At 42.9% G+C, this 18,798-nt stretch overlaps 1 protein-coding gene across 3 annotated transcripts in view; it reads left to right on the forward strand.

The window, feature by feature from the left end:
• Positions 1-4,850: 4,850 nt before the first annotated feature.
• The window catches only part of QSER1 (glutamine and serine rich 1), a 110,620-nt gene continuing 96,672 nt past the window's right edge, over positions 4,851-18,798 (forward strand). For all 3 annotated transcript variants that reach the window (XM_073658111.1, XM_073658113.1, XM_073658112.1), the window contains exon 1: positions 4,851-5,171. In XM_073658111.1, coding sequence (XP_073514212.1) covers positions 5,068-5,171 — 104 coding nt within the window. In that variant the 5' untranslated portion in view covers positions 4,851-5,067. The remainder of the gene's footprint in view (positions 5,172-18,798) is intronic.

Consider the following 18,798-nt stretch of genomic DNA (forward strand, 5'->3'; position numbering starts at 1 on the left):
TGTATGGATATAGGATATGTATAGTATATACCTCCTGCCTCGTGCTGTATGTATGGATATAGGATATGTATAGTATTTTCCTCCTGCCTCGTGCTGTATGTATGGATATAGGATATGTATAGTATATTCCTCCTGCCCCGTGATGTATGTATGGATATAGGATATGTATAGTGTATACCTCCTGCCCCATGCTGTATGTATGGATATAGGATATGTAGAGTATATACCTCCTGCCTCGTGCTGTATGTATGGATATAGGATATGTATAGTATATACCTCCTGCCTCGTGCTGTATGTATGGATATAGGATATGTATAGTATTTTCCTCCTGCCCCGTGCTGTATGTATGGATATAGGATATGTGTAGTATATTCCTCCTGCCCCGTGCTGTATGTATGGATATAGGATATGTATAGTATTTTCCTCCTGCCCCGTGCTGTATGTATGGATATAGGATATTTATAGTATTTTCCTCCTGCCCCGTGCTGTATGTATGGATATAGGATATGTATAATATATTCCTCCTGCCCCATGCTGTATGTATGCCTATAGGATATGTATATTATATACCTCCTGCCCCGTGCTGTATGTATGGATATAGGATATGCATAGTATATTCCTCCTGCCTCGTGCTATATGTATGGATATAGGATATGTATAGTGTATACCGCCTGCCCCGAGCTGTATGTATGGATATAGGATATGTATAGTATATACCGCCTGCCCCGTGCTGTATGTATGGATATAGGATATGTATTGTATTTTCCTCCTGCCCCGTGCTGTATGTATGGATATAGGATATGTATACCTCCTGCCCCATGCTGTATGTATGGATATAGGATATGTATAGTATATTCCTCCTGCCCCGTGCTGTATGTATGGATATAGGATATGTATAGTATATTCCTCCTGCCCCGTGCTGTATGTATGGATATAGGATATGTATAGTATTTTCCTCCTGCCCCGTGCTGTATGTATGGATATAGGATATGTATAGTATATTCCTCCTGCCCCATGCTGTATGTATGGCTATAGGATATGTATAGTATATACCTCCTGCCCCATGCTGTATGTATGGATATAGGATATGTATAGTATATACCTCCTGCTGTATGTATGGATATAGGATATGTATATTATTTTCCTCCTGCCCTGTGCTGTATGTATGGATAAAGGATATGTATAGTATATACCTCCTGCCTCGTGCTGTATGTATGGATATAGGATATGTATAGTATTTTCCTCCTGCCCCGTGCTGTATGTATGGATATAGGATATGTATAGTAATTTCCTCCTGCCCCGTGCTGTATGTATGGCTATAGGATATGTATAGTATATTCCTCCTGCCCCGTGCTGTATGTATGGCTATAAGATATGTATAGTATATACCTCCTGCCCCGTGCTATATTTATGGATATAGGATATGCATAGTATATTCCTCCTGCCTCGTGCTGTATGTATGGATATAGGATATGTATAGTATATACCTCCTGCCTCGTGCTGTATGTATGGATATAGGATATGTATAGTATATTCCTCCTGCCCCGTGCTGTATGTATGGATATAGGATATGTATAGTATATTCCTCATGCCCCGTGCTGTATGTATGGATATAGGATATGTATAGCATATACCTCCTGCCCCATGCTGTATGTATGGATATAGGATATGTATAGTATATTCCTCCTGCCCCATGCTGTATGTATGGATATAGGATATGTATAGTATATACCTCCTGCCTCGTGCTGTATGTATGGATATAGGATATGTATAGTATTTTCCTCCTGCCCCGTGCTGTATGCATGGATATAGGATATGTATAGTATATACCTCCTGCCCCGTGCTGTATGTATGGATATAGGATATGTATAGCATATACCTCCTGCCCCATGCTGTATGTATGGATATAGGATATGTATAGTATATTCCTCCTGCCCCATGCTGTATGTATGGATATAGGATATGTATAGTATATTCCTCCTGCCCCGTGCTGTATGTATGGCTATAAGATATGTATAGTATATACCTCCTGCCCCGTGCTGTATGTATGGATATAGGATATGCATAGTATATTCCTCCTGCCTCGTGCTGTTTGTATGGATATAGGATATGTATAATATTTTCCTCCTGCCCCGTGCTGTATGTATGGATATAGGATATGTATAGTATATACCTCCTGCCTCATGCTGTATGTATGGATATAGGATATGTATAATATTTTCCTCCTGCCTCGTGCTGTATGTATGGATATAGGATATGCATAGTATATACCTCCTGCCTCGTGCTGTATGTATGGATATAGGATATGTATAGTATATTCCTCCTGCCCCGTGCTGTATGTATGGATATAGGATATGTATAGTGTATACCTCCTGCCCCATGCTGTATGTATGGATATAGGATATGTATAGTATATACCTCCTGCCTCGTGCTGTATGTATGGATATAGGATATGTATAATATTTTCCTCCTGCCCCGTGCTGTATGTATGGATATAGGATATGTATAGTATTTTCCTCCTGCCTCGTGCTGTATGTATGGATATAGGATATGTATAGTATATTCCTCCTGCCCCGTGCTGTATGTATGGATATAGGATATGTATAGTATATTCCTCCTGCCCCGTGCTGTATGTATGGATATAGGATATGTATAGTGTATACCTCCTGCCTCGTGCTGTATGTATGGATATAAGATATGTACAGTATATACCGCCTGCCCCATGCTGTATGTATGGATATAGGATATGTATAGTATATTCCTCCTGCCCCGTGCTGTATGTATGGATATAGGATATGTATAGTATATACCTCCTGCCTCGTGCTGTATGTATGGATATAGGATATGTATAGTATATTCCTCCTGCCTCGTGCTGTATGTATGGATATAGGATATGTATAGTATATACCTCCTGCCTCGTGCTGTATGTATGGATATAGGATATGTATAGTATATTCCTCCTGCCCCGTGCTGTATGGATATAGGATATGTATAGTATATTCCTCCTGCCCCGTGCTGTATGTATGGATATAGGATATGTATAGTATTTTCCTCCTGCCCCGTGCTGTATGTATGGATAATATGTATAGTATATACCTCCTGCCCCATGCTGTATGTATGGCTATAGGATATGTATAGTATATACCTCCTGCCTCGTGCTGTATGTATGGATATAGGATATGTATAGTATATTCCTCCTGCCCCGTGCTGTATGTATGGATATAGGATATGTATAGTATTTTCCTCCTGCCCCGTGCTGTATGTATGGATATAGGATATGTATAGTATATACCTCCTGCCCCGTGCTGTATGTATGGCTATAGGATATGTATAGTGTATACCTCCTGCCTCGTGCTGTATGTATGGATATAGGATATGTATAGTATATACCTCCTGCCCCGTGCTGTATGTATGGATATAGGATATGTATAGTATATACCTCCTGCCTCGTGCTGTATGTATGGATATAGGATATGTATAGTATATTCCTCCTGCCCCGTGCTGTATGGATATAGGATATGTATAGTATATTCCTCCTGCCCCGTGCTGTATGTATGGATATAGGATATGTATAGTATTTTCCTCCTGCCCCGTGCTGTATGTATGGATAATATGTATAGTATATACCTCCTGCCCCATGCTGTATGTATGGCTATAGGATATGTATAGTATATACCTCCTGCCTCGTGCTGTATGTATGGATATAGGATATGTATAGTATATTCCTCCTGCCCCGTGCTGTATGTATGGATATAGGATATGTATAGTATTTTCCTCCTGCCCCGTGCTGTATGTATGGATATAGGATATGTATAGTATATACCTCCTGCCCCGTGCTGTATGTATGGCTATAGGATATGTATAGTGTATACCTCCTGCCTCGTGCTGTATGTATGGATATAGGATATGTATAGTATATACCTCCTGCCCCGTGCTGTATGTATGGATATAGGATATGTATAGTGTATACCTCCTGCCTCGTGCTGTATGTATGGATATAGGATATGTATAGTATATACCTCCTGCCCCATGCTGTATGTATGGATATAGGATATGTATAGTATATTCCTCCTGCCCCGTGCTGTATGTATGGATATAGGATATGTATAGTATATTCCTCCTGCCCCGTGCTGTATGTATGGATATAGGATATGTATAGTGTATACCTCCTGCCTCGTGCTGTATGTATGGCTATAGGATATGTATAGTGTATACCTCCTGCCTCGTGCTGTATGTATGGATATAGGATATGTATAGTATTTTCCTCCTGCCTCGTGCTGTATGTATGGATATAGGATATGTATAGTGTATACCTCCTGCCTCGTGCTGTATGTATGGATATAGGATATGTATAGTATATTCCTCCTGCCCCGTGCTGTATGTATGGATATAGGATATGTATAGTATATTCCTCCTGCCCCGTGCTGTATGTATGGATATAGGATATGTATAGTATATTCCTCCTGCCCCGTGCTGTATGTATGGATATAGGATATGTATAGTATATTCCTCCTGCCCCGTGCTGTATGTATGGATATAGGATATGTATAGTATATACCTCCTGCCCCGTGCTGTATGTATGGATATAGGATATGTATAGTATATTCCTCCTGCCCCGTGCTGTATGTATGGATATAGGATATGTATAGTATATTCCTCCTGCCCCGTGCTGTATGTATGGATATAGGATATGTATAGCATATACTGTCTCTCCCCTGCTGTATGTATATAGTATATACAGTATGTGCAGACGCTGCCCCCTCTCCCTATCGCACACTCTGGGCTGCCGCTCCGCCAGATGTTGCTCCCCTGGAGGGAGCGGAGAGCGGCTGCACTAGGCCGCCGCCACCAGCAGGGGGAGTGGGAGGAGGCGCCATGAGCGGTGCATCCTGGGAAATAAACCAACATGGGGAGCAGCTCCGGGCTCAGCGTGCGCCTCCGTCCCACAGAGTGAGAGCCTGACGTGACCCCCCCCCCCTCCGCCGCCGCTATAGCACGGCAGCTGCGTCACCGCCTCCCGGGGACGATGTGAGGGGGCTGGAAGCGAGGAATCGCAGCCTCTCCCGGATGATGGACAGGAACTACCCGACTCCCACCTTCACCGACCCGCTGGCCCCAGCCTCCCCCGCCGCCTGGGCCTACGAGCGGAGCGCGGCCGGGATAAAACCCAGGTATGAACGGCTGCTGGGGCGGGGAAGTGGGTAGGAAAGTCCGGGGATGTGAGGCCTCGTCCTGCAGGCCGGGATTCCCCTCCTGTCAGCCGCCAGGGTAGAGCGGAGGGAGGGGCTCCCGCACTGTGTGTACGGTGAGGCCGGCCACCACAGCCCGGGGATCCTCCCAGCAGCAGGCCGGGCCCAGCACTGACACCCGACCCGGGCGTGCTCTGCGCGGTGACCCCACACCCGTCCTGCCAGCACCGCCTGCTCTGGGACAGAGGAGCGCCAGCTGCTGTGGCACTACCACTCCCATCGTGCCCTAGTTAGCAGAGGCTGGGAGTTGTAGTGTGACAACAGCTGGCAGAGGTATCAGAGCTGTTGCCCCCCCCTCCTGCCCAGCAGCAGTGTGCCGGTGACAGCTGGTGCAGTGGGTAAGACTCCTGGCATGGCGGTGATCAGAACTTTCCCCACTTTGTTGCCCCGTCCATAAATGTGGTGACATGTGGTATTAGTCCCGTCATGGAGGAGGATGACTGGACGGCGCCTCGTGGGCGAGGGACAAGGACATTGCTGTAAGTCCCCAGGACACCACGGCCGCTGTCCCCGGACCGGCGGCTGCTCTTCACGTTTGTCTTATACTGCCAAATATCGCCAATACAGTCATCAGCTGTGAAACAGGCACTGATAGGGTTACCATTCCCTTGTTTAGGGGGATAACATACTGTGACCCGTGCTCTGTAGCCTGGTATGTAGTGAGGTGTGCGCCTGCTTGACTCCCGCTCCTCTCTGTCTGTGGCAGTGCTGGAGATTGCCGGAATCTGACCCTTGGTTTATGCTGCCCCATCTGAGAGCAGCATGATGTAGGGCAGACACCCTGATTCCAGCGATGTGTCACTTACTGGGCTGCTTGCTGCAGCTTTGATAACATCACTGATGTCTCTGCTGCAGATCTATCAGTGCTCTGAGTGCTGAGCTCTGTATAACCTCACCCACACCACTGATTGGCAGCTATCTGCCCACTACTGTGTACACAAACATCTGCCAATAAGTGGTGGGGGTGGGGTTATACAGAGCTCATGAATGTGGAGGACCACATGCAGCAGGTTTACTAGTCCTCTAGTGATAAAATCACTGTTATCAGCAGGAGATTATCAAAATTGCAGCAAGCAGCTTAGTAAGTGACATATCGCTGGAATCAGGATCTGTGTCTCTACGTTATGCTCCTCTCAGATTAGGTAGGAAAAACCTGGTGACAAGTTCCCTTTAATATTTTGAAAACAACTTTTGTAACACATTTTTTTTTCTTTGGTCACTCATTATCAAGTTACAGACAAAGTTGCTGTGTATTTGATGTCTGATTGTAGTCAGGTCGATCCATCAAGGCCAGCCTGGGCTACCTGGCTGTGAAGCTTGAAAAAATTCAAAATAAGCATCACTCATCCATAGAGGCCCATGTTTCTCTAGCACCTCTGACCCTCGTGGTTATTTGCTGCCGCACTGTGACCACCGAGGTCTGTGATTGGCTGCTGCAGTCATGTGTTGTAGATGGGACGCCATCGCTGCAGCCTGTCAGCAAGGACTGATGGGGAGTACCAGAAAGGCTGCACTAGAGTATTTGGGGCGTCAGTGGGTTAGTATTGCTTATTTGGTCATTTTTCAAGCATTACCTTCTTTTTTCAGGGGCCGGCATGTACTGCTCTCAGTGGCATAAGGAACTTGGTGTAAGAGCTCATACTCATCTGCGTGAAAAACGGAAAAGTGCAATCCGATAAAAAAATCTGCTAATCTGACCAATGTTAATCTAGGAGTCCATGCTCATCTGCGATTTTGATTTATTTATTTTTCTCCTCAGATTGGTCTGAGAAAAAAACCGCAGGTCAATGGGTGCGATTAAATAATCGGACGGCATTCGGACCATGCGTGTGCCGTCCGATTGTAATGTGATTTTAACATGGGCTTTTACATAGAGGAATTCTGTCATTTACACACAGTTTTACAAGGAAATATTATTCTATATATACAGTTGTGCTCAAAAGTTTACATACCCGGCAGAATTTTTCCTTTCTTGGCCTTGTTTTAGAGAATATGAAAGATAACAAAAAAAACTTTTTCTCCACTCATGGTTGTTGGTTGGGTGAAGCCATTTATTGTCAAACTACTGTGTTTTCTCTTTTTAAATTTTAATGACAACCAAAAACATCCAAATGACCCTGATCAAAAGTTCACATACCCTGGTGATTTTGGCCTGATAACATGCACAGAATTTGACACAAATGGGTTTGAATGGCTACTAAAGGTAACATCCTCTCCTGTGACCTGTTTGCTTGTAATCAGTGTGTGTACATAAAAGCTGAGTGAGTTTCTGGGATCCAGACAGACTCTCGCATCTTTCATCCAGCCACTGACATTTCTGGATTGTGAGTCATGGGGAAAGCGAAAGAATTTTCAACGGATTTACGGGAAAAGGTAGTTGAACTGTATAACACAGGAAAGGGATACAAGGAATTGATGATGCCAGTCAGCAGCCTTCAAACTGTGATTAACAAATGGAAAATCAGTTGCTCTGTAAAAACCAAACCACGGTCAGGTAGACCAACAAAAATTTCGGCCACAACTGCCAGGAAAATTGTTCGGGATGCAAAGACAAACCCACAAATAACATCAGCTGAAATTCAGGTCTCTCCGAAATCTAGCGGTGTCGCTGTTTCAAGATGCACAATAAGGAGGCACTTGAAGAAAAATGGGCTGCATGGTAAGGAAGATGAATGCAGCACATTATCAGCAAATACTGGAGGCAAATTTGTACTCATCAGCCCGGAAGCTGCGCATGGGACGTACTTTGACGTTCCAACATGACAACGATCCAAAACACAAGGCCAAGTCGACCTGTCGTTGGCTACAGCAGAACAAAGTGAAGGTTTTGGAGTGGCGATCTCAGTCTCCTGACCGCAATATCATTGAGCCACTCCGGGGAGATCTCAAACGCGCAGTTCATGCTAGACAGTCCAGGAATTTACAGGAACTGGAGGCTTTTTGCCAAGAAGAATGGGCAGCTTTACCATCTGAGAAAATAAAGAACCTCATCCACAACTACCACAAAAGACTTCAAGCTGTCATTGATGTTAGAGGGGGCAATACACGGTATTAAGAACTGGGGTATGTGAACTTTTGATCAGGGTTATTTGGATGTTTTTGGTTCTCATTAAAATTTAAAAAGAGAAAACAGTCGTTTGCCAATAACCATGAGTGGAGAAAGTTTTTTTTTGTTATCATTCATATTCTCTGAAACAAGGCCAAGAAAGCAAAAAATTTGCTGGGGTATGTAAACTTTTGAGCACAACTATGTATGTGATTTGAGATATACAGGTGCATCTCACTAAATTAGAATATCATCAAAAAGTTAATTTATTCAGTTCTTCAATACAAAAAGTGAAACTCGTATATTATATAGCGTCATTACAGAGTGATCTATTTCAAGTGTTTTTCTGTTAATGTTGATGATTTATGGCTTACAGCTAATGAAAACACAAAAGTTATCTCAAAATTAAAATAATTAACAAAAAATACCTGCAAAGGCTTCCTACGTGTTTAAAAAGGTCCCTTAGTCTGTTTCAGTAGGCTCCAGAATCATGGGGAAGACTGCTGACTTGACAGATGTCCAGAAGGCAGTCATTGACACACTCCACAACTTCTCAGAGTTCCAATTTTCATCTGGAAACCAAGTCCCTGAGTCTGGAGGTTGAGTGGAGAGGCCACAATCCAAGATGATTAAGGTCTAGTGTAAAGTTTCCATAATCAGTGATGGTTTGGGGAGCCATGTCATCTGCTGGTGTAGGTCCACTGTCTTTTATCAAAACCAAAGTCTGTTCCGCCGTCTACCAGGAAATTTGACAGCACTTCATGCTTCCCTCTGCCGACAAGCTTTTTGCAGATGGAAATATCATTCTCCAGCAGGACTTGGCACCTGTCCACACTGCCAAAAGTACCAATACCTGGTTTAAAAACAACAGTATCACTGTGCTTGATTGGCCAGCAAACTCGCCTGACCTTAACCCCATAGAGAATCTATGGGGTATTGTCAAGAAGAAGATGAGAGACCAGACCAAACAATGCAGACGAGCTGAAGGCTGCTATCAAAGCAACCTGGGCTTCCATAACACCTCAGCAGTGCCACAGGCTGATCGCCTCCATACCACGCCGCATTGATGCAGTAATTGATGCAAAAGGAGCCCCGACCAAGTATTGAATGCATTTACTGAACATACATTTCAGTAGGCCAACATTTTGGAATTAAAAACATTTTTCAAGCTCTTGTTATAAAGTACTCTAATTTACTGAGATAATGACGTTTGTGTTTTCATTGGCTGTAAGCCATAATTATCAACATTAACAGAAATAAACACTTGAACTAGATCACTCTGTTTGTAATGACTCTACAGTGCTAGCCAAAAGTATTGGCACCCCTGCAATTCTGTCAGATAATACTCAGTTTCTTCCTGAAAATGATTGCAATCACAAATTCTTTGGTATTATTCTCTTCATTTAATTTGTCTTCAATGAAAAAAAACACAAAAAGAATTGTCCTAAAGCCAAATTGGATATAATTCCACACCAAACCTAAAAAAGGGGGTGGACAAAAGTATTGGCACTGTTTGAAAAATCATGTGATGCTTCTCTAATTCGTGTAATTAACAGCACCTGTAACTTACCTGTGGCACCTAACAGGTGTTGGCAATAACTAAATCACACTTGCAGCCAGTTAACATGGATTAAAGTTGACTCAAACTCTGTCCTGTGTCCTTGTGTGTACCACATTGAGCATGGAGAAAAGAAAGAAGACCAAAGAACTGTCTGAGGACTTGAGAAACCAAATTGTGAGGAAGCATGAGCAATCTCAAGGCTACAAGTCCATCTCCAAAGACCTGAATGTTCCTGTGTCTTCCGTGCGCGGTGTCATCAAGAAGTTTAAAGCCCATGGCACTGTGGCTAACCTCCCTAGATGTGGACGGAAAAGAAAAATTGACGAGAGATTTCAACGCAAGATTATGCGGATGGTGGATAAAGAACCTCGACTAACATCCAAACAAGTTCAAGCTGCCCTGCAGTCCGAGGGTACAACAGTGTCAACCCGTACTATCCGTCGGCGTCTGAATGAAAAGGGACTGTATGGTAGGATACCCAGGAAGACCCCACTTCTTACCCCGAGACATAAAAAAGCCAGGCTGGAGTTTGCCAAAACTTACCTGAGAAAGCCTAAAATGTTTTGGAAGAATGTTCTCTGGTCAGATGAGACAAAAGTAGAGCTTTTTGGGAAAAAGCATCAACATAGAGTGTACAGGATAAAAAAAAGAGGCATTCAAAGAAAAGAACACTGTCCCTACAGTCAAACATGGTGGAGGTTCCCTGATGCTTTGGGGTTGCTTTGCTGCCTCTGGCACTGGACTGCTTGACCGTGTGCATGGCATTATGAAGTCTGAAGACTACCAACAAATTTTGCAGCATAATGTAGGGCCCAGTGTGAGAAAGCTGGGTCTCCCTCAGAGGTCATGGGTCTTCCAGCAGGACAATGACCCAAAACACACTTCCAAAAGCACTATAAAATGGTTTGAGAAAGCACTGGAGACTTCTAAGGTGGCCAGCAATGAGTCCAGACATAAATCCCATAGAACACCTGTGGAGAGATCTCAAAATGGCAGTTTGGAGAAGGCACCCTTCAAATATCAGGGACCTGGAGCAGTTTGCCAAAGAAGAATGGTCTACAATTCCAGCAGAGCATTGTAAGAAACTCATTGATGGTTACCGGAAGCGGTCGTTCGCAGTTATTTTGGCTAAAGCTTGTGCAGCCAAGTATTAGGCTGAGGGTGCCAATACTTTTGTCCGGCCCTTTTTTGGAGTTTTGTGTGAAATGATCAATGATTTGATTTTTGCCTCATTCTCTTTTGTGTTTTTTCCTTGCAAGCAAATTAAATGAAGATAATACCAAAGAATTTGTGATTGCAATCATTTTCAGGAAGAAACTGAGTATTATCTGACAGAATTGCAGGGGTGCCAATACTTTTGGCCAGCACTGTATATAATGAGTTTCACTTTTTGTGTTGAAGAACGGAAATAGATTAACTTTCTGATGATATTTTAATTTAGTGAGATGCACCTGTATAATCAGTTCTTTGTGCTTACTGTACATGTATTTTAGTACAAAATAAATTATTTTCTTAAAAAAATGGCGTGGGATTCCCCGAAATTTTATGAACCAGCAGAGGAAAAGCGGACAGGTGGGGCAGATGTTTATAGCCTGGAAAACGGGTAATACCCATGGAGCTTCCAAGGCTATTAGTATCAGCTCACAGCTGTATACTTAGCCTTTACTGGCTATTAAAATGGGGACCCCCCCCCAAAAAAAAAAAAAAAAAAAAAAGACGTGGGGCACCCCTATAATAACTAGAAAAGGTTAGGCTGACAGCTGTGGGCCGATATTAATAGGCTAGGAAGGGGCCATTGATATTGGCCCCCTCCTAGACTAAGAACATCAGCTCTCAGCCGCACCAGAAAAGGTTCATCCATCAGTTGTGCCAATTCTGGCACTTAGCCTCCGCTTTTCCCACTTGCCCATATGCGGTGGCGAGTGGGGTAATAGGGTTGGGGTTGACGTCAGCTTTGTATTGGCAGCTGACATCACGCCCAATGGTTAGTAATGGAGAGGCATCTATATGACACCCCCATTACTAACCCCATAGTCAAATTGTAAAAAAACAAACACCCAGAATAAAGTATTTTAATTGAAATGAGACTTTTTTTTTTATTTAATCTAAATTTATCAAAACCCCTTATACTCCTCTTTACACCCAATCCATTGAAGCCCATGTCAACTGTAAAACAGTTAAAAAAATATATATATATAAACAACCATATTCCTTACCTGTCCCCGACGAGAAAATAATAATCCATTTGTCCATAGACTACTCTAACTCTGCTACATCTGCTTGGCATGCTGAACACTGGCATGATGTGAGTGTTTAGCATGTCAGGCAGCAGAGACGCTGAGCTCCGTGTGCTTGCGCAGCCCAGTGCCTTGCGGTGACGTGATAAAGTTGAGCGGAGTTCATACCCAATGCACTCCGTACACCTTACTGACGTCACCGCGAGCGTGAGAAAGTTGTATCAGTTCTGTCAGGAGGTCAGCGGAGTTCAGAGCCAATGTACTCCATTCACCTCAATAACGTCAGTTCGAGTGCTGTGGGCAAGTTCTCACGCTTTCGCTGATATCATTGAAGTGAACGAAGTTCATTGGGTATGAACTCCGCTCAACTTTATCACGTCACCGGAAGGCAATGAGGTTCGCAACCACACTCAGCTCAGTGTCTCGGCTGCCTGACATGCTGAAGGCTTGCATCATTCCAGTGTTAAGCATGCCAAGTAGATGTAGCAGAGCTAGAGTCGTCTATTGACAAATGGATTGGATTATTATCTTCACATCGGGGGCAGGTGAGGATTATGTTGCTTTATTTTTATTTTTCTTACAGGGGACATGGTCTTCAATGGAATGGCCGTACAGGTGAGTATAAGTGTTTTTTTATTTTAATTCAATATGTCATTATTTCGAATAAAGTACTTTATTCTGGGTGTTTGTTTTTTTTACAATTTGACTGTGATGTTAGTAATGGGGGTGTCTTATAGATGCCTCTCCATTACTAATCCCTGAGCTTGATGTCAGCTGTCAATACAAAGCCGACATAAGCCCCTACCCCACTTGCCACCGCACCAGGCCAAGTTGGAAGAGCATTGGTGCATCTTATGGATGCTCCTTTTCTGGGGCAGCTGAGAGCTGATGTCTGTAGTCTGGGGGTGGGGGGGGACAATATCCATGGCCCCTTCCTAGAATATTAATATCAGCCCACAGCTGTCTGACTAGCCTTTGCTGGTTATTAATTATAGGGGGGTCATTTTTTTTTAGTGGGGGGGGGGGGTACATTTTAATAACCAGTAAAGGTTACAGCTCACAGTTGTAAGCTGATATTAATAGCATGTGAAGCTCCATGGGTATTGCCTCATTCCCAGGCAAGAAACATCAGCCCCCAGCTTTCCCTCTGCTGGTTATTAAATTTTCGGGGGACCCCACGCCCTTTTTTTTATTCAGAAATGTAATTATTACTAAATTACATGTACAGTAAGGTATGCACACAAAGAACCGATTATACATTTCTCACTCACATATTTATATCAATCTATCTATTGAAGAATATTCCTTGGAAAACTGTGTGTAAATGACAGAGAATTTCTCTTATGTAAAAGCCCATGTTAAAATCTGATTGCATTCGCATGTCATTTAGAAACTAGGCGAGAAAAATCGCATTGTACTTGCATGACACTCGTCTCACTTTTCAGGAACGATATTGGACCATTTTTTTACGGTGATTGGTATGAGCCCTAAATCATTGTCTCGTCCCAGACTGCAGTAGAAACCTGACTGAATCTTGCTTATTTCCAAAAAATAAATCATTGGCCCAATTAATCATTTTCATTGAATACCAGAAGACAAAAAAAAGAATGTCTTGCATCAAATTCTTAAAATTGACACATGCTGTTCATGAATATTGTGCAAAATGTCATTCTAGGTGTATGTAAAGTAACAGGAGTAAATTTGCACAAAAAACATTGCATTTTTTTTTAGAAGTCTCAATTGATGAGTCAGGAAACCCCAAACCTGACCACAATGACAAAAAAAAAATTTCTTGAATTGGTCACAAAATTAAAACACCAAAAACTACACAAAAAACTTCTATTTGCGATAATGAATCGGGCTTAGTTCCCCCATTCTAGGTAACAGACTTGGACCTCATTCAGACTTCAAGGGGCTGTTCAATTCAAATCGATGGGCAGTCACTCTGTGTGACTGCAGATTTCTGAATCCACCCCCCAGAGCATTCACTGTGCGCTGCGGGGTTCGCTGGTTTCTGACATGGGACCGGAGGGTATAAGGCTATGTTCATACCTTTTGGGGTTTTATGCAAATTTTCAGCTGTTTTACAGTGCCAGCAAAGTCTGAGATTCCAGAAATCTCATGCACAAATCTTGGTTTTTGTTTGATCAGTGTTTTGCATGTTTTTTTGCAGAATATAACATGTCACTTCTTTCAGAGTTTTTCACCCATTGGAAGTAATGGATGGTGAAAAAACGCAGGTGTCAGGTTTTTCAGCGTTTTTGGTGCCGAAACCAGAAGGAGGTTTTTTGTTTTTTTTTCACTGAACTTTATGTACATGCATAGAGAGACAAAAGGACAGTGAAAAAAAAACAGCAGCAAAACCCTGAACAAACCTCCTGGCAAAATATCAGGTTTTGCTTCAGAAAAAAAATGCTGAAAAAACGCAATGTGTGAGCATAGCCTAAGGCCACAGTCAGACTATCAGTATTTTACATCACTATATGTACCGTAAGCCAAAACTGGGAGTGGGAGATAAATACAGAAGTGGTGACGTGTTTCTGTTCGGGTATGTGCACACTGTCAGGAGCCGCTGTGTGTTTATGCAGCGTCAAACCCGCAGCGGCCAGATGTTACAGCATAGAGGATGGATTTCTAGAACTCTCATGTCCACTATGTGTCTTTCCAGACCGCAGCATGTCAATATTTCTAGCGGGTCCACATTCGGGCTTTCCACATAGACCTAACCTCTATTAGGAAAGTCCGCAGGTGGGAAAAAAAAAAGTGCCGCTATTAGCATATTGAGCGGAAGCTACCGGCTGTGTCGGGGCCGCAGGCGGCTCAGTACTGTGTGCACATACCCTTATACTTTTCCTCTGATTGTTCCACTCCTGGTTTTGGCTGTGACCCACTTCAGTGTTTGCTGGTGTCACAGGGGGCAAAACCTAACTGCAGCATAAGGCTGCAGTGCTATAAATGGCATATAGTGGGGCTATTTTACAGATTTTCCAGGTACTTTAAGCTTTGCCTCTGTTGCATAGCATGTAGTCAGCCATAGTTCAGCATGACTTCTGTGGTTGCAGCGGACCGTGCGCTGTATACTGGGTGTAACATGGTGGGGACATTCTCGGCACAGTCACGTTACATTACTACATGCTGACTGGTAACTGATGTTACCCTGTAGTTTGGAGCCATCTGTAGTCACTAAACTGCTGCGAGTGTGCGGATGGGGGCGGTTATGGCTTGATAGCATCTGAGAGCGGCTGGATGAGCACCGCTACTCTGTGGGGTGTGATAAACCAGACTCCTGGGGTTTCCACCACTACTTTTATGTCTGCCCGGCGGCAACAGAGCCCCTTTACTTTCTGGGTATCCGTGTGATTGTAAAGGCTCTGGCATTTACCAGAATCTGATTTTTGTGGCATTGTGGATAGCTGTAGACTGATATCCTAATAGAATAAGAGGGGTTGGTGCCCAGATGGCATCTTCTGTGCCTCCGCAGATGTGTGATCCACCAAACAGTGAGTGAAAGTTTGAACGAAGCAAATGACTTAGTGGCACCACCTTTGTTTTCTTATATGTAAGGAATCTCGAACATATGGACACATTTGGAGCAACTTTTTTTTTTCTTCAGTGCATGTATTTCTGTATAAGGCTATTTGCGTTCGATCAGGAATTGCTTGCAGAAATTTCTGCAGAGTTTCTGCACCTCTTGGCAGCAAAAAGGCTGCAGAAAATCCGCAGCATTTTTGATGCGTTTTCATGCGTTTTTGTCTGCAGATTTGCCATGCGTTTTTTTTTTTTTCTTCAATGCATTGTATTGGAAAAATGCAGGCCAAAACGCACACAGAATGGACATGCTGCTTCTTTTTCTGCACATCAAATTGAGTCAGGAAAAATCCTGATCATGTGCACAGATCTTGCAAAATGTCATAGGAGATCATGGGACAAGGTTTGCAATGCTTTTTTGGCCCATTTCTGCTCGGGGGAAAAAACACACACAAAACGCACTGTGCACATAGCCTAAAATTTCATTTTTGCACATGGGTTTCATTAAAGGGGTATTCCCATCTCCAAGATCCTGTCCCAATATGTAGTAGGTGAAATAATAATAATATTAGCAAATAACTCCAATTAGAAATGTAGTATAGTATTTTTGATTCGCTGTGTCTCTTTCCTCATGTGCAGGCATCGCAGGACCTTAGGTATCCATGGTTACGACCACTAGCAGCTAGCTAACTAACTGTGACTTTATCAGTGGATGTAACCATGGATACCTAAGGTCCTGCATGCAATGCCCTGCACATGAGGAAAGAGACATAGAATCAAAAATACTATACTACATTTCTAATTGTAGGTATTTGCTAATATTATTATTATTATTATTATACCTACTATATATTGGGATAGGATCTTGGAGATGGGAATACCCCTTTAAGTCTTTTGCACCATTTGTCTTTAATAGCCTGGCTTCAGATTGAGTTAACTGAGAATCTGACAGTTGTTTTATAACTCTTATCAGCTTTCTGAGCTCCTCTCAGCTGACTCATAACCACACCGTTCAGCGCAACTTTCATATAGCCATATACAGGTGCATCTCGCTAAATTAGAATATCATCAAAATGTTAATCTCTGTGGAATCAATGGTACTAGGTAAGCAAATAAACTAAACTCATTCTGCAGCGAGCAATAGATAATGCAACATGAGCTATGAAAGGAAAACTGTGCAAAATTCTAATAAAACTCAGCTGTAACATTTTTTTTTTTTTTACTAAAAAAAGTGTAAACATACCATAATCTCCTGCTCCCACATAGTTTTTGAAACAGAAGACGCTTTGAGAAATAACTGGCGGTGTTTTATTTTATTTTTTTATGTATAAAACGGTTGGCAGCTTCCTTCAGAAGTCGCCAGAAGAATGGTGGTTAAAAGAAGTTCCAAAGACGGGACGCGCACAGAAAGTTGTCTTATACTGCAGTGCGTGTGCTGGTTCTTCAGGTTTATGGAGTGCCTTTTCAGTTGGGTACATGTACAGTGAGGGCCATGTGCACATTACCTGACATTGTGGATCAAAGGAGGAAATTATGAACTAAGGCAGTCCGATATGTGTGCTAAATATAGTAGGGACTTCTCCATAGTGCAGCAGTTCACAAAAACAGAGCTGTTCCTTTCGGAAAGTAATGCAGTTGTTCCCATAAAGCAGGCGAGTACGTGAGTGTGTCCAGGAGTTAAGTGTGCGCTGCCTGAGTGTAGGACTGCATCTCCTGGCTTCCTCGCATCCATAAAAATCAGTCTCATACTGGGGGCAGCTTTATTTATTTACTTATTTATTGCTGATGCACTTTCCACAAAAAAAGTGCACATGTGAACAGCTACATAGGTTATGATGAGTACTTGTTCTATCAAAAATAAAACTTGCATGTGGATAAAGGGATGTCTGAATGAGGCCTTATTGCAGGGTGTCATGTACATAGCAGATGAGTTGCATCAATAAGATATGCGGTGTCAGACCTTCAGGACTGTCTGTACTAATATTTATGATTGATGTATATGATGCTAAAGGTGCAGTATAGACTGGCACTAACATTGACTGAAAAGTAGGAGCAATACAGTACAAATGTAATGGCTGCCATGTGTAGCAGTTGCACATCATTTTTTTTACCTCTGTAGGCGACAATATAGTTCAGACTACTTTTGTGTGCTGCTGTTTGGGATACTACAACCCCCACCATAGTTTCCTGAATTTCCACAGGTTGCACACCTGATCGATTACTCTCATTGACTGGTTAAATCTGTTCTTCATATTTCTAGAAATAAAACCTTTTTCCTCCTGGTGGTTTTACAGAGCTGCACTATAGCGCCACCTCTGGTAAATGTAACTGTTCACCTCCTCTGTTATTATTTGTATCCAGAAGATGTTCCTCAGCAGCATTTGTATTCATGGATGGGATCCTGTTCTGTAGTGGCAGGTAGAGCTGGGGTCTGGATTCTGCTTTACTCTCCTTGTCCTTGTGTTCTACATTTTGGCATAAATGTAATTGATTATTTTATGTGATGGATTATCCCGTCCTAGAGGCGATTTATGGATTTCTCAGTGAGCCAGTGGGTTATGCAAAAAGACTGTGCAGTTGTTGCAAGCTTTTCAATAAGCAGAGGTACATTGTCTGACTGCTTGTATAAGATTAGCAGATATTTTATACCCATAAAAAAGATGACGATGGACCACCCCTCAGTCCCCTTTATAGTAAGAACTGGGCATCTTGAATTTCATCATGCCTTATCCTGATTTCCTTGGAAAGTGAGCACTGCCATTGGGGTGCAATCTGGTCAAAAGTTCTTTCCACACTGTTGGAGTCGGTCACCAGGTTTCTGCTTTTCATTCTGAGGGAAATGGGTAAGGAGGCCCACTTCTGAGATGTTTCCCTTTACTGGACTCCTTGCTGTACTTCTATCTGTTGTATCTCTGCTGACCCTCTAACCCTGCCTTCATTACTGATAGTCTTCTGTCTACACTGTACATAGGAAAAGGGTTCATCTTGCTGATAAACCGTGCAAAGTCTGTGCTGTGCTAAACTGAGCAGCGTCCTGCTGCGGCCAGCTTGCAGTCCTCGGTGCGGGAGCGAGCATCATAGGATTTTCCAGTGCTCGCTGCTGCACTGGAGCAGTCGCTGAGAGTGACTAGCTGGACACTACATGGTTAGTCTAGTCTACACTTCAGGCTGTCCGTG

Source organism: Phyllobates terribilis, unplaced genomic scaffold (genome assembly GCF_046119375.1).
Source record: "Phyllobates terribilis strain yellow unplaced genomic scaffold, ASM4611937v1 Scaffold_13__5_contigs__length_258822181, whole genome shotgun sequence".
NCBI classification, from domain to species: Eukaryota; Metazoa; Chordata; class Amphibia; order Anura; family Dendrobatidae; genus Phyllobates; species Phyllobates terribilis.